Raw genomic sequence first — 20,926 nt, forward strand, 5'->3', positions numbered from 1 at the left:
TTACACCAAACAACCTTTCGCCTTCTAAACAATAATTAATACCGCAGCCCGGTCACCTCACACACCCTAGCAGGACCTGTTCCTCTTGTTTACCGTTTCCCCTGCGGTGCAGTGCTTGCGACTGCGACGATTGCGCTCGACCTTGAGCTGGTCCTGAGGTCGATTTCATTCTTCCTTCACACACACATACATACACACACACCACCCACGCCCGCTCTGGGAGCAATCAGACACGCCTCGACGGCCTTCGCCTTGCCCGTTTTCCGTTAGCCTCGGTTGCTTCCTGGCCACCTGGCGACCCTGCTGCTGGAACCGTGACCTGTTGTACCACCCACCCCACGATCTTTGGACGACACATGGCACAAATGGCCGACGCGAGGGAGCCTCCACGTCCTCAATATCCGCCGCCGGACGACCCAACCCACGGTGGCTACTACTCACAGCAGTCGCCTCAAGGACGTCCTGCGGCCGCACGAGACGACCGGAGCCCATATCCCCCCCCGGATCCTGCCAGACAAGGCCAGTATCCGGATCCCAGGGCAGCTCATCCATATCCGCCGCCGGGTTGGCCAGCGCAGCATAGTGCTTATCCTCCTCACTATCCGGTAAGTGCTGGCTATCACGCCGTCGCCAGCATCGAACCCTTCAGCTGACGTGAACACCACAAGGACCCTGCGCATCCAGGCTATGCGTACCCTCCGCGGCCTGATTTGGGACAGCCTCCTCAGCCCATGCAACCTGATGCCTACCGTCTTCCTCCAGTCTACCCGCATCCTCACCCGGGCTATTACGCCCCTCCCTATCCTCCTCAGGTGCCTGCTGCCGCGCCGCGCCAACGCACGGCCATAGCCTGCAAGTATTGCAGAAAGAGAAAGGTGCGCGAGACGGGCACGCACATGACCCGTGACAGGCCGATGCTAACCGTGACCTAGATTCGATGCTCAGGCTACGACAGCTCACCGGACGGCCGTTGTCAGAACTGCGTCCGCTTCAATCAGCAGTGCCTCTTCCACCCCGTCTCCTCCCAGGCTGCCTTTGTCCCGGCCAATGCCGTGTATGGACCTAACGCCGCGAGGGCTCCTCTTGCTGGTCAACCCGATGGCCGTCTGGGCCAGAATGGACAACATTATCCCCGGGATGGTGAAGCGCCGCCGATGCTCTATGGTGCCCACGGTCAACCTCTCGGACCCGCCGGACCCCATGGCCAACCTCAGTACAACTACCCGCCGGCCCCTCCCCATGGTTATTCTCCTGCGCCGTACCCATATCCTCCCTATCCGCCTGCTGGACAGCCATATGACGCACAAGGGCAGGGACCCCCTGCGCATCATGATGAACGTGTCAGTCTTAAGCGTCCCCCTCCTGATGATGACCCCCACAATGAGAATTCTCATGCATCCCAGTCTCCCCACCCCAACTCTCGCCCGCGCAACAGTACATACGAGTCGCGCCAGAACAGCAGCGGTAGCTACAACGAGTATCAAGATCCCAACAGTGGCGCTCCCACCTCCCCTGCCACTTCCACCATGAGCTATCAGTCCTTCCCTCAGCAACCTCGTTACGCCAATGGCACGCAGTCTCAGAAGGGTAACAATTCACCCCCGTCGGGCTTGACCCCGCAGTCCGCGCAGAGCTTCAACTCACCCCATCATGGGCCCAACCACGATGACGGGAGGACCCCGCCTCCTAACCAACCCGGCTCCGCGGGTTCTTCTGCCAACGGAAGAAGCGGCATGAAGGTCCACGAGATGCTCGGGGATCCGACCCGGGTACCGCCCGAGCAGCGAGGTAGGAACGACAACGATATGCTCAACAAGCTGGATGGCAAGAAGTAGGACCGCCTTGCCCGGTCATGAAGGCGCGCTCGCATGCAGAGGTGTCTGGAGGAGGCTGCGAAGAAACGACGATCGACACCCGCACTCGTTGCCGAGAGCGACGGCGGTTCGCTATTCGGATTTCATTTTTGCTAAAGAAGATACACAACTCGGGGCAACCCACCATTTCCTTTCTATGTATGACTTCGGTCTTTACTGGGGACTTTCGCCGGTGAATCGGAGGAAAAGGGCTAAAATCGCGTTGAGATAAACAAGTGGGTTGGCTGTTTGATCACTCTCCAAAACCGCAAAGCTATGACGAATGTTTTTTGCCCGGTGGTTTCACGGCTATCAGAGCCCGATTCACCCTTGGCTGCGAATGCTGGAACGAGACGGAAAACTGGGTGGCTATCTGCTTTTTTGACCGCTGCACATGCTTTTTTGTTCACACTGTATCTGGGAAGGCTGTCTGAAATCTTATGCTTTTTGCGAAGAACAAGTCCATGTGCGCGCTTTTCATGTACTCATAGTACTTTTTCCAACCTGCGATCGTCTTGCGGCTGGTGGTGTCGGCCGAGGTTGCTCTTCGTTCGATGGTCCTCTGAACAGGTTCTGGCGAGGCCAGGCGGCAAGATCAAGAGAGAATTTGAGAAGGGGCAGACTCGGCCCGCCCAGAGGCCTGCGTCGAGGTGTCCGGAAATGCTGCTGGAGGTGTTCGACGGGAAAACAAGGGATAATACAAGGATGTGGAAAGAAAGGATTCGCCGACCGATCACACCCCGATCAATCGAGGCTGTTCAACGAACCTCGACGGTTGTTCTCAAGACCAGCCAGACAGCCAGCCAGCTACATCCAACAACCCCTGGCTATTGGGAACCGGAAAGGCGAAAGAGGGGACTCGCGTTGAACAGGTGGCGGATTCAAGTATGGATGGATGGGCTTTGTTGCTAGTCTGTTAAATTGCTGCATGACTTGACTCACTTGCCTTTGTTATTGATTGTCGCCTTGGGCTCTTGCTAACGCTGCGCTGGTCCCCTTGCCAGAGGGCCGATGAGTGAGTCCTGAGTCTTGAGTTTTGAGTCCTGAGTGTCGAGTCCTGAGCTTGAGTCCCGAGCTCGGGTCCCGAGCTTGAGTCCCTTTGTTTGGAAAAGGAACACGAGGCCATCAATCATTCGACTGCCAACCTCTCACACGCTTCCTTCCTCAGCTCACACTCGCCCTGTAGACAAGTCGAGAGCAAGCGTTACAGTACTGTAGCGACCTTTGGATGCCACCCCGGCCAATCCCACCTCACCTCGTGCCACACATGCAGCGATGATCGAAACCTTGCTTCCCATTCCAGTAAGGAATTAGGTCGGCCTCCCTGGTCGCCAGTCATGCATGCCATGCCCATGCCCACGGCCATGCCCACGCCCACGCCACATGCCACACTGCCACATGCCACATGCCACATGCATGCATGCACTTCCGCATGAAACGGCAGTTTGGCAGGTGGCAGTAGCAGTAACTACACTACGGTACGGTGCGGATCTGATCTGAGTCAGGCCAGCCATTCAGTGAGTGTCACAGTGTCACAGTGTCCCATTGTGCATACCTTATGTACTGTATGGACGAGTGTAATTTTGAACTCAATCGTGGCTTTTCGCCTCTGCTTTTCGCCTCTTCTTTTCGCCTCTGCTTGGTTGTTTTTGCTTGGTGCGTGTGCGCCTGTTCCCGCTTCCCGCTTCCCGCCTCTGCCTTGCTTCCCCTTTTTTTCGCCTCTCGCGACGTCCCGCTGCAGGGTCAGGGCCCAGTCACCCAGTGTGCGTGTGCGTGTGCGTGTGCGTGTGCAGTGCGGATGTACTGTAAGAAAGGGGGACGTACATACGAGGCATGAGTGTACAAGACGGATGTGTTTACGGAGTAAGATAGGTATGTAGATATGTGTGTATATATGTATTCCGTACGTGACTATATATATCTCTAGGATTATTGCGGGTATTGCGGGCATTGTGCCTTGTATGACTTTATGGATGCTTGTATCCTTGATCATTGAGGATGGTGTACTCTGTATATTGTACATATATCAGGATATCACTAAGTACGGAGTACGGGTGGTGGATATTGTCCCTTGTTGGATTGTCTTTGTACGCACGCGCATCACATATACGTATACACATTAATATATCTACCGCCACTGTTGGTCCGTCGTGGAATCTGCCTCGCTGTTGGCGTGTCTGTGGAAGAAAGGGAAGTAGGGTGGGCAGGTAGGTAGGTGGGTAGGTAGGTAGGTAGGTAGGTAGGGAGGTAGGTAGGGAGGTAGGAAAGTAGGTGGGTAGGGAGGTAGGAAAGTAGGTGGGTAGGGAGGTAGACAAGTAAAGTGCTGCGATGTGCCTCTCCTGGACATGTACTCGGTGTGGACACAAGTGGCCTACAGGACTAAGGACTCAGGACACACTGCATATATGTGTACACAGTACGTGGCGATCCAGGACACAGGACGCATGACGCAGGACACAGGACACAAGATAGAGAACACAGTAGACGGCGGCACGTCCTACGCCGGACCCAGTGTTCTCCTTGTACGTCCATGTCAACTCGGTTAATCAGGTAGGTACTGTTGGTAGGTGGCCTGTTAGGGATATAGTAAAATGGGTACATAGCTATGTGGTGTGGTGTTGGGTCAGTGCTGCAGACTGTGTATGTCCTGTGCATATACATAGGGAGGACCGAGCTGTTGGCATCGTGTCGGGTCAGCTTGGGTCGGGTTGAGTTGGGTGCCAAAGCTGTATACTCCGTACTTTGTACTGTACTTACTTCCTCGTAAGGGACGTAGCGCGCTCTACATAGACGCGGGTCGACAAGTACAGGTACATGCCCCTGATATAACTACGCGCCGTAACTTCGTAGGTCGACTATTGTGTCTATGGTGCTACAATGCCTTGCTGCGCAGCTAGATGTAGAGGCATAGGGACAATTGATCAAGGAGACTATCACGAAATGCCATGCTCCAGACGCCTCAGGGGCTTTAGACTCGATCACGAAGGCAGGGTACAAGCACATGCACACGCACACGAAAATGCAGAACCACGGCCAAAGGACTGTCCCACCCAATCCACTCAATTGAATTGAATGGAATGGTCATTTTCTCTTCGTTTCAGTTCATTTCCGTTCATCTCATCTCACGCTGCTATGTCTGGATGACGTGCTAGGCGTACTCTCGAGGAGTTTCTTGCCGTTCCTGACTGCCATGCTATGCCATGGGGGTTAATAAATACAATTGCAGCCGTGGTTGTGCGCATAGGTAACCACTGGTGAGGCAGTCAGTGATGCAGTGACGAGTGTCATCGTCAAGCACCCGTAAACCGTATCGAAGGACGGCCTGGCCGCCAGCTTCATCTCCCGTAGCACTCTGATCATTCTGAAGTGTCCAACGCCTTATCATCCTTAGAGTTCAAGCCGAGTTGGTATCCAAAACCCGAGACCAAGACAGCAACAGGAACACCGTCGCCATCGCTCATCACGTTCAATCATCAGGCTCAATCACTGTCCTCCTCCTCGTCAATGATGTATTGACGGAGCATGCGCTCACGGTGCATCGCGACGCGACGTGCATGTTCTTGCGCCGTCGTCTCCGTGGTCGTGTAGAGCTGCGGCAACGACGGCGGTGAAGACACCGGAGCAGAAGACGATGCAGCCGTAGCAGCAGCCAGAGGACCTGCTCTTCCACCAATGTTGGAATTGCTGCGTCGCAGAGGCGACCCATCACCGATAACCCCGAACTGACGGCCACGGACGTTGTCGGCAGGAGACCTGATAGTCCAGCTATCTCGGATGAGAGAGCGAGAGGAGCGCACGCCGCCTGAGCTGTCTGGATCTGCCGGGATAGCTGCGCTGCGGCATGGCCCGGCCACCGGCGTACGAGGAAGGTTCTGGATCGGAGTGCGCAAGGGGCCGCCAGCTGGTGTGCTTGGTGTGCTGGTCGACGAGCCGAAGGGAGGAGCCGAAGTGGTAGGCATCGAAGGGGGTAGGCGACCGAATGGCATTCCCTCCGCCTGACTCATGTGCAGATCCTCGTCGAACTCGTACGTGGTGTGCAGGTGCTCACGGCCCGGAGAACGTCGAAGGCGCGAGTTGGGAATAGCATATGCTGGAGGAGGGGTGCTCGGCGGAACAAGAGTAGTCGCTGAGGCGGTGCGCATGTTCATGCCTGCGAGGATAGCCATGCGGGTAGGTTCATCGGTGGTTTCTTCGAACCAATCGTCCAGTGTGTCGTCAAAGGTTCGACCTGTGCCGTCCGTGCCGTGGTTTGGGGCAACAGAGTTGCTGGGACGAGTGCGTGGATGGTACAGAGGAAGACCAGTGCCTGGCAGGATCGATCCACCGCCAATGCCTGCAGTGACATTACCAGCGGTGGGTTCGATAGGAGCAGCTGGACGTAAGGTGCTGAGAACATTGCCATTGTTGGGATCACGCATTGCAATACCACGGCGCTGTGCAGCGTGAGCAGCCAACCCATAGATGTACTGGTTGGTCACGCCCCGCGGTTGACCATAAGTCAGGATCTGACCATGTGGAAATGCATGTCCCTGGCCAGCAGAGGAACCGAAAGTGGCACCAAGTATTGTGGCGGGTTGCCCTAGGATCGGAGCAGGCTGTCCTAGGATTGAAGCGGGTTGTCCTAGGATCGGAGCAGGTTGGAGACGAACACCAGCAGCAGGAGCACTCAGAGCTGGCTCTTTTCCCTTACCCTTGTCACTACCATTGTTGCTGTTGATGCTTGAAACTCGTCGAGTGCTGATGCGTGGTGGAGATGTCGTAAAGTCGCCGTTACCAAGGCCGGGTCCGGCGAAAGCGGTTGCCACAGGCAGGTATTGAGCATGTCCAAGATGGTGTGGGTAAGCACGAGTCGGTTCAAACGGTGGAGACTCTGGATCCAGGTTGGGTGCAGGCAGATGGGGTGCAGGCAGAAGGGCGCCGTAACTGCTAGTGCGTCGAGCTGGCGGCACATAGCGAGCTACAGGAGCATTGCTGACATTGTTGGGGACCATTTCGTTCTGCCCGGGACCAGGATCATTGGCTTCGGGGCTGAAGTCGGCACGACCAAGGTTGGTATGGCCGTCTTGCTCAGCCGGCGGAGCCTCACGGACTTGATCAACGACTTGCCGCATTGCAGCGAGTGCTTGCTCAGGGTCGCTGAAAGAGTCGCTGCTCACACCCGTGGCTCCGGCTTGAATAAACTCAAAGTCATCTTCAATATTGTCAGAAGCAGCATTGTTGCTGGCTGGCTCACGATGTCCACTGTCGTCGACGATGTATGCGCCAGTCTCCGCGAATGTCGTGCTATTGCCGGTAGAGCCAGAAGAAGCAACGGGATTGAAGGGAGCGGAGTCTTCGGCCAAGCTGTTCTTGATGGCCTGGGTGGTCGGGGAATCGAAGATGGTCGTGGGGTCAATGCCCATCTGCGGGAGATAGACATTCCAGCCGTAATCCATTATATCGAGCACCATTTTCTTCTCCAGGATGGCAAACTGAGCTCTCTTCAAGTCAAGGCCTTGTTCGGTCGGCACGAAGAGGACATGACCATCGCTGTCGCGAATGACCCGAAGATAGGAAGAGATGCCAATGAACGGTCGACCCTGGTTTTCCATGACGTTCACGCCAATAGCGAAAACGTCCAGCCACATGGCGACGTCTTGATCCGAGAGCTGGTGGGGATGAACGGAAAGAGTCTGAAAAGGCCAGGTGCGCGCATGCTTGGAAACTGGGAAGCCAGTACCAAGGACGATGCAGGTATCGGCAATGAGGCCTTTCTGACGTTCTGAGAATCCAGGAGTGTTGAGCCCAGCAAAGATCAAATCCATAAGCAGTTTGTTGTCGAGGCCAACTTCACGTTGCATGCCCGGTGAAGTCAGTCTCCCGATCAGGGTGTCGAGTTGTTTCTTGTATGTCTTGAAGATCTCCAGGACGTGGCGCATTGTGTACAGCGATGCAGCGTACCATGGAAACTGCAAGCGTATGAGAAGATATCTTGCCTTGGCGTGCTGAAGGAGCTTACCTTGTAGGCCGTGGAGATCATGCACTCATACGCACGATGCATGCTTCGAGCAGCGAACTGCGACTAAAGGGGGACACTGTGTCAGTTCAATGTTAGATGCAAGACTTGGAAGGCCAATACTGACACGTTGCGGCGTCTCAGCATGGCGAGCCATACACGTGAGTTCCTCGGTGGTGATGAAGCCATTGAAGCCAGATGAGTACACATCACGGTTTGGAATGAGCTTCGGAGTGCCATTCCCATCGTTATCCCACAAGATGCACTTCGCACGGGGAAAAATGTCCTTCATAAGTTCTGCCTGACTGCTAAGGCTGACTTCAACATTGCGTTGGCCGATCTTGGGGATCCGCATCTGCTTCGTTCCAAAGGCATGTTCCCAGTCTGCCGCAGCCATCTCAGGCGACTTGACTTCCATGTAGCAATCCATGGTTTTACCCGTTGATCTTTCCATGATGATGTGCGTGGGGTAGCCGAGAATGTGGGCATCGATCAAGTGGCTCATAGGCAGGTACTTTCCGATGAACTGGTGCATCTCTGGGATGCTGATCGTGTAGGGGATCTGGGAGAGATTGAGATGGTGTCAGCTCCATTATCACGACTGCTTGAAGAGGACGAGAAAAAAATAGCAAGGCCGCGGCAACCACATAGGAGGTCTAGTGGAAAGAAATAAATCCCACATCGCACACTTTCTGAACCCAGCCGATCTGGGGAATTTGCCCAGAGTGGCTCGAGTTCAGAACAGACAGCGACATGACGGATATGTGAGGAACACGCACATTGTGCGACAGTCTGATTTGGGGCGGGTTCACGGGGATTCGGCAGAGCAGACTTACATTTGTGATCTTCAGAACACCATGTCGTCGAGGGGTTTGCATCTGCGCCCGATCGGCAAAAGGAGGAGGGGTACTTGGGTCGAACATCACCTCTGTTTGTGCCATTGTCACTGGACCGTGGTACAGGTTTCCCACGATTGGCTGACCGGCCGGCACAGAGGTTGAAGGGTTAGCTAGAGCCAGGACAGGGAGCTCGTTTGCTGGCAATGGACCTCTCATAACCCGAGGGTGAAAATCGCCACGCTGCTGAGGTGGGATATTTGTTCCTCGTTGAGGCGTCACAGGAGTCTGCTGTGCCATGCTTGAGAAATTGAAAGGCTGAAAGAGCGGTACCCGACCATGCCCAGAAGGTGTTTGGGGACGTTGTGACGATTGAGTGAAGGAGAAACAGGGTGTGTCTTTCCCGTCAGCAGACTGGTACTGTCCAGGACCGTCCATGATGACGATCTTGGAGGGTATACCAGAAAAGATGAAGAGAAAGAAGGGTGGGGGAAAGATGAAGAGAAAGAAGGGTGAGAGGGAAGACGAAGAAGAAAGAGAGACGACGAGGTCGAAGAGATGGAGGAGAGGAGCGCGTCGTCCACTGACTATTCACCCTTCGACGAAGAGGCAGTGTCGAAACACAAGTCAAAAGTTCAGATCTGCTGGCACAAGCTTGACATGTCACTGGAGTTCTCGATGCTCCGCAAAACTTGGTAACGAGTCGAAGGCTGCGACACAATCCCAAGCTCTGAAAGAAGGGAAAGTGCCTATTCTCACCTCACCTGCCTGTTAACCCTTAATGTCGCTGCTTGAATGCAGAAGTTCCTTGGCAAAGTCCTGACCGCCACGCGCTAGTTAGCAGAAATTGTTCTTGTGAAATGTGTATCGACAGAGGTCCGGTCGTATCCATGAGACCAGGGGAACTTTGTTTTTGTCCAGGAATCCAACTTTCGCTTTGGAGACATTGAAAATCAACCAGGTGCTCAACAAAAACACATATCACACAAGGACTGTCGTTCACAGTCAGCAAAAGTGTCACATATGGTCATGTCTGGACAGTCGTGGGAAGAAATAGTATGGCTCTCAGGTGAACAATTGTAGCTAGTACCACACAGGAGGTACCAGGCATGTCTCAATCATGGTAATTGTTTGGATTCATGGTCGATCGTGGTCAGGATCTCATCACACGTTGATAGCTTCTGCCCTGCATTTCTCGTGAAGGCGTGCTGTTGCACATGTCACATGATCTCAGGGGCCGTATTCCGCTTTGCAGCCTTGCGCATTCAGCCTTGTGAGAGCTCAGCGGCTCATTCAGTGCCGCGGGCTGGAATACCGTGGCGGGCGTCGGAACCACATGGCTGCATTGATTTCGTTACAGCTCGTTGTGCCAAAGTATCTTCTCGCCCACATCTAGTCAAACTGCACTTTGTCAGCATCAACAAGCACCTACAAGACGCCAGGACGTACCGGGGTCAAGAATGACTCAGCAACAAATCTGGCTCGGGCGTTGAGCTGATGAGTGTGTTAGTGTACCGGCATCCAATTGAGAGGCTGATAGCGTACGAAGAGCTTCATTTCCGAAATTTCCTTGTCCACCTCCTCCATGAACTGAATGATGAAATCAACCAACTTATGCTTGAGCATTTCTTCGGTATGAGTATTGGTGATCAGGAAAGATATGTCGTATCCCTTTCGCTGTTAGCGGATTTGAGCCGCAAGAAAACCGTCGCTACTGACCTTGACCGGCTTGCGCCGCAGAATAAAGAAGGATTCCGCACGCTGAGTGAGGAACCGGGTGAACTTGTGGACAAGGATGTTCTCAATCTCATCAGCCTGCTTTATTCTTATGCTGACGCGCACGCTGTTGACACTGGGTTCGATGAAGACTTTCTCATTCTCGTTGCGAGCGACGGTGAGTGGGTTCAATAAGACTTCTGGGGAGCTTTGTGCCTCGATCTCCGGGACATTATGTCTTTCTGACGCTTGAGAGGCGAAGTTCGAAAGTGAAAGAGCGGCGGTCAGCGAGGAACGGACGCATTGAAGATAGGGGCGCAACGATTGGGACTGCGTGGAGCGTCAGCGACATTCTCGACGACGGAGAGGGTTTCACCAGAAGGCCTACCATTTTCAAGTGCGCTCACTCAAGAAGTCTGTGGGAGATGGACGTGTTTTAACGACGCATTGATGGTGATCTGGGAGACAAAGGACCTCAACGTGGAGGGGTGTTGTCTCGTTGTCTTACTCGCGAGAGCAATTGGCAGGTCTACTGTATTAAGTTGAACACGGTTCCAAAATTGAGGAAGACCACAGTTGGAGGGGAAGTATACAGCGGTCCGCAAGATCCGTCATCCGCAGGCACGCGGAGATGTGTTTGGGCGTCCCTATGCTCACCTGTGGCTGCCACAGCTTGGCGACTCGATTGAGTTAGAGACCACGATGGTGGGGAAGCGGGAGAGGCTGTCGCCCATCAGTCGCCCAGCAGTCGCCCAGCAGCGATTGCAGCGGCCGGTGACGTGCTGTTTCTGTGCCTGGCGGTCCAGAGCCTTGCATACTGTACGAGTATTTCGCCGCCTTTCTAGATCCAATTTCAAATCACCGCATTTATTTTCACTGCTCGTGCTCACCATCGTCTGCCTTTCTGCATTTACATCTTGACCTGCTGGTTCGTGTCTTCTCCGCAGACTCAGGCTGACACCATGGCGACCATTCCCAGTAAGTGGCCACAGACAGCCGCGATCAAAGACCAAATCTAACCTGCCCCTAGTTGTTGTCAAGCACCAGGGCAAAAAGTACGATGTCGATCTTGACCCCTCCGCGACCGGCGAAGTCCTCAAGTTCCAGCTATTCTCTTTGACGGGCGTCGAACCCGACCGTCAATCTCTCCTCATCAAAGGTGGCAAGCTGAAAGATGACACCGATTTGTCCAAGCTCAATGCAAAACCCGGTCAGATCTTCACCATGCTCGGTACTGCGTCTGGCGAGGGTAGCGCACTGATCGCGCCGCCTACCGAGAAGATCAAGTTCGCTGAGGACATGACCGAAGCCGAAGCCGCCGCTCAAGAAGGTGCTACTCCGGCCGGCCTCCAGAACCTGGGAAACACCTGCTACCTGAATTCTACTCTCCAAGTCCTTCGCAGCATCCCCGAGATGCAAGACACCCTCAAAATCTACAAGGCCGAATCGTCTACTGGCAGTCTGCAAGATTTGAGTCGCCACGGGCTCAGCGGGCTCGGCGCTAGTAACGACTTGACCGCCCAACTGCGCGACCTCTACAAGCAGATGTCTGAAACGCAAGAAGGGTTACCGCCCCTGATGTTCCTCAATTCTCTGCGGGCCATCTATCCTCAGTTCGCTCAGAAGGCAAAGAACGGCCATGGTTATGCTCAGCAGGACGCGGAAGAGGCTTGGTCACAGATAGTCCACCAGTTACGGGGAAAGCTCAAGATCACAGATGGACATACACAAGATCAGAAAGCCATTACCTTCATAGATCGCTACATGGCTGGATCAGTCCATTCCTCCCTTGCTCCACCTGCCGAGGTGGGAGACAACGAACCTACGGTCGAGTCCGACGACACCTTTTTGAAGCTGGACTGCCATATTGATCAGACAATCAACCACCTTCGAGATGGAATCCTCGCTGGTCTGACCGAGGAGATTGAAAAGCGTTCCCCAACCCTCGATCGTGACGCAACGTACGTGAAGACATCGCGGATATCTCGACTACCTCAATACCTGACGGTGCACTTCGTTCGATTCTACTGGAGGAAAGACATCCAGAAGAAAACGAAGATCATGCGCAAGGTCACCTTTCCGGAGGAGCTGGACGTGGTCGAGTTCTGTACTGACGACTTGAGGAAGCGACTGATTCCAGTCCGCGACAAGGTTCGCAATATCCGTAAGGATGAAGTGGACGTTGAGCGGGCTAGAAAGAGACAAAAACTTGCCCACAAGCAAGAAGCGGACCGTGCACATGACGAAGCATTAAAGGCTGCCGAGGCTGCCCCCATTGCCAAGCTAAGGGAGCATAAGGAGAAAAAGGACTCGAAGAGCAAGGAGCCAGAGGGTGGCGAAATGGATGTCTACAAAACGGACGCCGAGTATGAGGCCGAACGCGCAGCATCAATCAAACAAGCCAAGAAGGAACTGTTCGAAGTGATCGACCCCGAGCTCGCAGCTGACGAGGGAGCAAACAAGTCGGGCTTGTATGAGCTCAGAGGAGTCATCACTCACCAGGGTGCAAGCGCTGACAGTGGCCACTACACGAGTTTTGTGAAGAAGCAGGGTCGGCTGGTCGATGATCCCAAGGCGCCGGGCGGCAAGCGCAAAGAGGAAGATGGCAAGTGGTGGTGGTTCAACGATGACAAGGTCAGTGAGGTGGACGCAGAGAGGATTATGACTCTTGCGGGTGGTGGCGAGAGTGCTTCTGCCTTGATTCTGCTCTATCGTGCCATTGACCTGCCCACCAAGGACGAAATCGATGAGTAATTGCCAACGCGCTATTCTACTTTCTGGCTATGCATGGGGAGCGATCACAGCAGGAAGGACCTAGATAGACATAGATAGCGGCGCGAGCAACACTGATGAACGATGATTCTGGAAAACTCCCCACCTGACATTCTGCGTACGAAGCTAGCCACTTACCGAGACTGGCAAAGTGAAAACATATCACGTGATTACACAGCAGTAGATACGGAGGATTGCAGACACTTGTGCCGCTCTCTTGGCAGCCCACCGACAAAATCCATCACCCCAAGACCTCACCTCACCATCACTTCGTCGACTACATATTCGCGCTTGGTATTCGATCTCGACCATCCATCTCCAAATCGACTGAAATCGACTCGCAATCATGGGTAAAGTTCACGGATCCCTCGCCCGTGCCGGCAAGGTCAAGTCTCAGACCCCCAAGGTGAGTTGAGCGCACCTTTCCATGCCAACTGTATCGCAGCGCCACACGAATCGATTTCCCTGTCCTCGATCATCAATACCCAACCAAATCTTCGCACAAACATTCACTCACTATAACTTCCCCATCAGGTCGAACCTCAAGAGAAGAAGAAGACGCCCAAGGGCCGTGCGAAGAAGAGAATAACGTATACTCGACGATTCGTCAACGTCACAATGACCGGTGGCAAGAGAAAGGTATGAACACACACATCCAGGGGGCCGGAGGGACGCGAGGCCCGCAGTCCATGAGCGAAGCTTACACATTCCAGATGAACCCCAACCCGACGTCATAAAATCTCTGTTTATGTTTCGCGGTAGTGGTGGTAGTGGTGGTATCGGTGCGACATGGGTCGACAAACCTGCAATGTAAAGAGCAGAAGCGACACGATACTGACTTCGGAGCGGGCGGTCGCCGGCGGCGGCAGCGGCAGCATGTCGTTAGCATCGTACAGCTTCGAAATGCATGCATGGGATGTGGATTGAAGCATGGATTCCTTAGAGCCGGGCACAGGCATCACCCCGAGCTTGAAGATAGGATGCGCGGCTCCAGCTGCGCTGATGCTTGGGAAAAGGCGTTCTTGAAGGAGCATACCGTGCTTGCCAGACCAAAATCACGAATGGCTTGTCCACAAATCTAATCTCGTCCCAGTCGATCCATCGCTTGCTTTACGAGGAACCGCTTACCCTCTTAGTTACTCGTCTCATGAGAGGCATAGAAGACGACTCCGCTGGCTGGGTCTGCTCGACACAGACTGTAGTTCCGTCCCGCTTTCTAATTCCTTCACTGGTCGGAACCCCAGCAGCGTCTGTTGTCCCTCGCTCGTGAGCCTTTCTGCGCTTGCAATATCGCGATCATATCGTAGACCCTGTCTTGGCGACACGTCTCGCCACACCTACGTCGACGGGGGCGGCAAACTAGGCCAAGTAGATTTTAAATGCCATACATACATGTCCATATCCTCGGAACCATCCTGCTGGATACTATACCTAGGTAACTACCTGGAACGAAGTGGACGGAGCGGGCAGAATACGAGACGACGATGATAGTGAGTGTCTCAATCTCATGTACGGTATGGTTTTTCCTTCTCTTGAACCCACGCCCACCTTCCGAGATTCACTGCGAGAAGCATAAGCCCGAGAGCGCGGTGCTTACACACCTCATCACTCTCGAGTAGGTGTGTCGATACCAACAATGGCCCAGTGCCCTGTATCCGGATCGAGCATACAGTATAAGAGTATAAAGTTGGCCCGACCTATTTCGTCGACACGGGAGGGGGTTTTCTGGCGGACACGGTAGGTTCAACAGAAGAACTTCAGAAGAACTTCTTGTGTTCATATCCTCGTCCTGCTCCATGATGCCGAGCTCAGCTCTCGACTAGTGGAACCGCGAAAGGAGCTTAACAGTACGTGCTCGAATCTGTTACAATGGATGTCGTTCGCTTGTCCCACCGAGTCTCGAGGTGGATAACACAGTCAATAGTGGATGAGGTCCATTTCAGACTGGTCGATATCTAAACCGCGCGCTATATCAGAGCGGATACTCTGATTCTGAAAGATCTGGGCAGGTGGTCGTGAACGTCCTCCCGTGAGCGCAGAGTCTAGCGGCAGGCCAAATGAGAACGCAGATCGCATCGACTGGGTCTCTCCCGAAGATCACGCTGCAGGACATTCAGAGCAGAGAAGAGCGTCTCGGCTGTCTTCTCACGTCTCACCTCACGTTTGTGGCGTGGTCGGAAGGATGGCGAAATCAAGTCGACTCAAGGGGGGTGATACTGTACACCAAAAGACCCCCGGGCTTCTCGATCGTTGTGAATCGTAAGATGTATCCATGCATCACTGGCACGCCTTCCCACATCGTACGCCCCTCGCCCAGCACAGACAGGACAGAATCGGGAAGGTAAGCAAACAACTCAGCCCAATCTGTGTGCATTACCCAGTAGAGCCTCGGAAACGCATGCAATCCTTCTAGCTCGCGTGACATTCCCACTGCATGCTTCTCCGCGATTTACATCCAGCAATGTAAATTCACAGAGGGTGAGAATGCTTGAAATCTGCTGCAGCCACACGACAAGATCAGCTAATTACCAACTGACTGACTGTACGAGTCCGGGTCCCATGTTCAGCTCTTCCCGCGACCTCTCTGCGGAACCTCCAGACTCTGCAGCAGGCTCGCAACGGCTGTTTCCACATGGACAGATCGTGGCGCCTCCTTGATCTTTCTAGAGACTTGCGGGCTATCAAAGTGGTCAGAACTGCGATGCCCGGCAGGCACAAAATGCACACCGCAGATCTAGCTTTTACAGTTGAATGTCAGGTCGACATGGCTGAAACGTGGGATTGGACCCTTGCGATTTTGTTCCAGACGGGTGTTCTGAAGGCATCAGCCAGTGGTTCATCGGGATCAGACTTGAATACTGCCTCTAACTCTGAAAAGTTTTAGGGATAACCCGTTGCAAGACATTTGGATTTGGTTGAATCATCAATATCTACCTGAAAAGGCAACAACGAGAGCATCGCGAAGCGATTCGACCGCGCGTCGAAAGGTGATCGCAGACCTTTCCCCAGCGACGTCTTGAGAATTCCGTGCCTGTAAGCAGCGTGATATGCTTAATTCGTGTTCGTGTTTTTGTGCATACAGATCGCTCCATCCCCTGATGTACGATGCTCCAGCTGTTGGGCGGGATAAGCACAAGCATACACATTCCGCACGTCTCAGTCGTACGGGGTTCCTCCTTTCTCCAAGGTTTGCGGACGGCGACCAAATGTTAGCCGAAGCTCGGTGTTTGTGCGAATAAAGGGACGCCTTCTCGTCGTTCTCGGCCACGAAATCTGGGAGAGGAAGTACTGGAGTCGTTGTTCCTTGGTAGCTGTCATGCACGTTGACGCTCGCAGCGCCGACTAGCCACTTCGGCGAAATCCTTCGTGCCCTCGATTGTTGCACGACGGAGAGTAGCCAATGTTCTGGCCATGCCCTTTCGTCGAAAAAGATGCCACTAGCGCCTGACTACCCCGCGTGAAGGAGCAACTCTAACGGGATGGCTGGGGGCTGGGGGATGGTGGCCACGTTTCTGGATCCACCGTCAAAGGTCCAGGGAGCCAGCACCCACGTGTCGATGCAGTCGACTCGACCCTTGCACCTGCGTCTGCCGTAACCCATCGGAAACTAATGATGATACGGGAGATGGCCGAGATGGGAAGCTTGTGATGGACTCGCAACTACACGGTAGCACCGGGATGGACGGGATCCGACATCGTGCACGTTCGGCAGGCGGAAGCACCGACATATCACGCGGCTCTTGATCCGATTACTGCCGGAACAGTAGAGTGCTCAATTGCCTGGCCCGAGTCGGTGCTTCGCGCGAAACGCTGTTCCTGTGTGGTGGATAAGCTAAAATCGGACGAAACGTCCTATGAAGAGGGCATTACCTGTGCAGCAATCATCCCGACCTCTGTCCTGTTGTCGTTGGCAGTCCTTCCGGAGTGGTCATCACACTCAAAACGAGGCCAGAGAAATTTCCGCCTTGAGTTGCCTGGATGCACGAGTGCTGGGGCTGACTTATTTGTCCTCGATCTTCTGGCTTGCGAAGCCTGCCTCAAGCTCGGCCATCCTCTCCGGAGTGACATCCTGTACCAACCTCACCTGCACGTTTGCAACGGCATGCAGCTCCTCCATACTCGGCAATTCGATCGTTAGCGCCTCGGGAGTGATTCTGGGCGGCGCCTCAATCCTGACCACCATCGGCATCATCTGCAAATGCATTACTTCCGGCTGTGGCGGATTCATCTCCACTTGCGCCGGCGGCACAATCACCGCATACACCTCTCCGGGCCTCATCCGCCTCTTGAAATCGACCGAAATGGCCTGCGCGTGCTGATTGCCGTACTTTTCGTAGAAATTGTGGATCTGGCGGTCGATGCCCTCTTGGATAAGAGTCGTGATGATTCCGCCGTGGATCACGTCCGGCCAGCCTTCCACGCCGAAGCCCAAGAATGCCACCATCATGGTGAACTCTTGTGTAGGGTGTTTGAAGGTTCTCATGGTGATACCCTGTGTGCCTTGCAGTTTCTCTGCCACGAGGTGCATTCCCCCTGTGCCTATTGAGTCGGCGTGACCCGCGTAGTAGTTGTCTTCGATCCAGTTCGCCTGGCGTAGGGAGTCGACCAGAGGGTGTAACTCCACCGCATCCATGATTTCGTCCAGAAGATCCCGCTCCATCTCTGAACCTGGCTCAAACGGCGGCTGTAGGTATTCCCATGTTATCAATGCTGTGCCTGCCACGACGCCGAGGGAGCTGAAGAGAATCGCCCAGAAGACAGAGCGTGTGAAGCGTACGAAGAGCGAGCGGCCGCCTGCGCCAGGCGCCGGGGGGACTGTATGGACTGGAGCTCCGAACTGTTGGCCGTGCACGTAGGGGGTCGTATCGGGCGCAGGCATTTGGCCAGGTGTCTGAAAATACTCCTTGTGGGGGCCATGTTGGCCATGCTGATATCGAGCTCGAAGGAGCCCAGAGGCTGAAGCTGGTCGCAGCGGCCTTATTACTGGAGCGACAGCAGCTGCTCGTCGAGCTTGTCGAGACAGCGTAGGTCTGAGCGCCTGCATAGAAGAGCACCTAGCGAGCTTCCGCCCGCGGGAAGCGTGTCAAGGACCAAGTCTGGAAGTAGGAGGATAGGATGAGAATGAACAATCTAAGCAGCTTTTGGTTGACTCCCAAACCAGCTCGCAAAACAATAATTATCTTGGTAGTTAACTGATGTTTTGTCCGGTCCGCAACCGGCACCACGAGGCACCCAAAAAGGTTAGTCTCTTGAGCTTAGTCAGCCGTAGTTAGGGACATGACAAGGCTCGCGAGGCTACGAGTATGGGTGACTTATTAGGTCCTGTCCGCAGGAGCATAGTGGACTTAACAGGGTCAGGTAGGCGACACAGATGCCTACGTACTGGATTAAATGTCCGATGTCTCAGGAGACGATGTATCAGAGGTTGCGCGCCGATAGAGATAGGTAAGGGACTTTCGTGGACTGCGTCGTAGGGGACCTCGAACTTGTCGCAAATCTCTCACTAGCGGACCTCAACTCTGCCAGGAAGTTGAGGGAACGATACTGACACTTGGAGGCGACGGACGTTCAGGAAACACGGTCCAGCGGACGGCTGATAGCACTGATTCCTCCCGACGACAGTTAAATACCGTCGACATGTTCGATCGAGACGATCACGTTTTGCTCCACAAGTAGTTCCAGTTTACCAAACTGCCGACAGGTCATGTCAAGGAGCAATTCGAAGTTGCGCTTCAGTCCAGTTCTGAATACGGAACACTCAATTTCAGAGCCGCCACGACGGTCCAACTACCGTCATCCTGAATCCTGACAAACAAAGCACATCAGCGGTACCACGGCAACAGTATCCGCGTGATCCCTACTCTCTCGATGGATCATCGGGCTGGACAGTTCCGGCTTTTCTATTTCCATATGCCCCCCCCCTCCCCCCCGATGGTGTTCTTGTTCGTGGACGGGGAATTCCAAGAGCCTCCAACTTGATTCGGGACGCACTCTTGACATCGGAGGAGTGGCGCTGTTACGGCCTAGTCGGAAGGGTAGACTTGCAGAAGCTTTGCAGCAGGTGTTATCTGCATTCGGGCCAGTCATCAGTCATCAGTCGGTTTGTCGAGCAGCCAAGCTGAAGTCGAGAAGGGAAGTATGACTGTGGCCGAGGCTTCAGCGATGGCCATCATGCTTGATGGAATTGCCAAAGCTAAACCTCAGCTCCGCCCATCTGCGATGGCGCAGCTCCAGGAAACTTGTCACCGCAATCTACTCTTCGGAGGCTGGGAGGAGGAAGCTCATCCATCCCTTTGCGGGCAGCAGTATCGTTCCTTCACCTCACCGCACACCTCATGCGCTTGACTTCGCCAATGGCATGGACGAGAGAAAATCGTGGCGTCTTCGAGGGTCATTAGGGCAGACGACTGTGTCCGAGGTTAGCTGCGGGAACCAGAGACGAGGTTTCGCACTACTCCAGATCGTGGGGACGAACGCAGCGTTGAGATTGCGGAGAGAGTGGGTTGTTCGAGGGACTTCCGCGGCTTCAGTTCCAAAACAGTCTGTGCACCGGGTCATCTACTGAGTAGGGAGTAGTACCACCATCGTATGATCCGCTTGTGATGCTGGGCACAAAGATGCTGCTCGGCTGTAGCCAGTCAATGTATAGAGTACAGTAATTCGGTGGGTTGCAACTGGTGATCTCGGCATGCGACGCCCAAAGTCAAAGGCCCACCACTCCCCGGGCTCCCCGGGCTCCCCAGGCTTCTGGGAGAGTGCCCACGTGCCCAGAAGCCCCCAACCCCGCACTTTAGCCTCCCCTGGAGAGCGTCTCGCCCCCAAACCCCAGGTTCATCTTTCCCTCGCAAGCTCCACTTCTCTTGACTTCGCTTCGCTGGTTATGCTTACAGTAGCTGCAATGCTTTCATGCGCTTGTCTTTCAAGCTTCAATTCTTGCTCTAGGCCTCTTAATCGATTCACAAGTTCTTAATTCTCCCTGCGCCCATGATGCAGGACCGACGGCGGCATCAGCAGTTGATTGCTTGTGCCCACAGAGATACGACTGCACCGAGGAGCAAGCTGAGACAATCGCACCATCGGCGCGCTCGGGCGGTCACCCAGCGGTGGCGTGGACAAAGCCATTACTCGATCTGAATAGGTCCCAAGAACTCGGGGACTCTACTGGGTCCAAGATGAACGTTTTGTCCAGATGCCGTACTGGGGTACACAGGACCAACAGTCGTTCTCCGCCAGCATCGGGATATCGACGCCGACCGCCATAATGCCATTACAGTACCCAACCTCACGGCGCAGCCAGGCTACTGCTAGTCTCGCAGTAATTGACTCTCCCTGACTAACGGTGACACTTTTCCAGATCCCTCTCTCTGCTTCCCAACCCTCGTCTCGCCTCCGCCCCAGCATATAACGTGGCGGCAATGGCCCTGCCCACTCCAATCCAGCCAGTCTTGTGTCGGAACCGAAATCATCATTGCCGCCACCCACTGTCCAAGACGCTAAGCCATGCGATCAAATCAGTCCACGTCTCCGGCTGGAAATCTGCTCCTTGTGCAGATACTGTGTAACTGCCAATTACTGCTTTCGATCGACCTCCACGCATCCATATCCCTTAGCGTCGCGACAAGCCCTCGCTGCCGGTGGGTTAACGCCGTAGCTCAAAGACTGGCTCTGGAGCCAAAGCATCTACCCCATGTTGTTGTTGTTCATCCTCCGTTCTGCATGGGTCTCGACCTCTGTTTCGCTTGTCGCCACAAGCT

At 54.3% G+C, this 20,926-nt stretch overlaps 6 protein-coding genes across 6 annotated transcripts; 3 read left to right on the forward strand and 3 right to left on the reverse strand.

The window, feature by feature from the left end:
- Positions 1 to 365: 365 nt before the first annotated feature.
- G647_04998 (uncharacterized protein) lies at positions 366 to 1,835 on the forward strand (the record flags this gene model as incomplete). Its single annotated transcript, XM_008729334.1, has 3 exons — positions 366 to 605; positions 669 to 875; positions 933 to 1,835. The coding sequence occupies 3 exons, from the start codon at positions 366 to 368 to the stop codon at positions 1,833 to 1,835; spliced, it is 1,350 nt and encodes a 449-aa protein (XP_008727556.1).
- A 3,497-nt stretch (positions 1,836 to 5,332) lies between these two features.
- G647_04999 (uncharacterized protein) lies at positions 5,333 to 8,383 on the reverse strand (the record flags this gene model as incomplete). Its single annotated transcript, XM_008729335.1, has 3 exons — positions 5,333 to 7,801; positions 7,852 to 7,914; positions 7,976 to 8,383. The coding sequence occupies 3 exons, from the start codon at positions 8,381 to 8,383 to the stop codon at positions 5,333 to 5,335; spliced, it is 2,940 nt and encodes a 979-aa protein (XP_008727557.1).
- A 1,693-nt stretch (positions 8,384 to 10,076) lies between these two features.
- G647_05000 (uncharacterized protein) lies at positions 10,077 to 10,791 on the reverse strand (the record flags this gene model as incomplete). Its single annotated transcript, XM_008729336.1, has 5 exons — positions 10,077 to 10,085; positions 10,134 to 10,178; positions 10,230 to 10,355; positions 10,404 to 10,730; positions 10,777 to 10,791. The coding sequence occupies 5 exons, from the start codon at positions 10,789 to 10,791 to the stop codon at positions 10,077 to 10,079; spliced, it is 522 nt and encodes a 173-aa protein (XP_008727558.1).
- Positions 10,792 to 11,362: 571 nt separating this feature from the next.
- Positions 11,363 to 13,154, forward strand: G647_05001 (uncharacterized protein; the record flags this gene model as incomplete). Its single annotated transcript, XM_008729337.1, has 2 exons — positions 11,363 to 11,378; positions 11,431 to 13,154. 2 exons carry the CDS (start codon positions 11,363 to 11,365, stop codon positions 13,152 to 13,154), a joined length of 1,740 nt encoding a protein of 579 aa, XP_008727559.1.
- Positions 13,155 to 13,518: 364 nt separating this feature from the next.
- Positions 13,519 to 13,817, forward strand: G647_05002 (40S ribosomal protein S30; the record flags this gene model as incomplete). The annotated part of the gene is made up of 2 exons (XM_008729338.1): positions 13,519 to 13,578; positions 13,707 to 13,817. 2 exons carry the CDS (start codon positions 13,519 to 13,521, stop codon positions 13,815 to 13,817), a joined length of 171 nt encoding a protein of 56 aa, XP_008727560.1.
- Positions 13,818 to 17,172: 3,355 nt separating this feature from the next.
- Positions 17,173 to 18,051, reverse strand: G647_05003 (uncharacterized protein; the record flags this gene model as incomplete). The annotated part of the gene is made up of 1 exon (XM_008729339.1): positions 17,173 to 18,051. One exon carries the CDS (start codon positions 18,049 to 18,051, stop codon positions 17,173 to 17,175), a length of 879 nt encoding a protein of 292 aa, XP_008727561.1.
- Between the last annotated feature and the right edge of the window lie 2,875 nt (positions 18,052 to 20,926).

The sequence above is a fragment of the Cladophialophora carrionii genome (assembly GCF_000365165.1).
Source record: "Cladophialophora carrionii CBS 160.54 unplaced genomic scaffold supercont1.4, whole genome shotgun sequence".
NCBI lineage: Eukaryota > Fungi > Ascomycota > Eurotiomycetes > Chaetothyriales > Herpotrichiellaceae > Cladophialophora > Cladophialophora carrionii.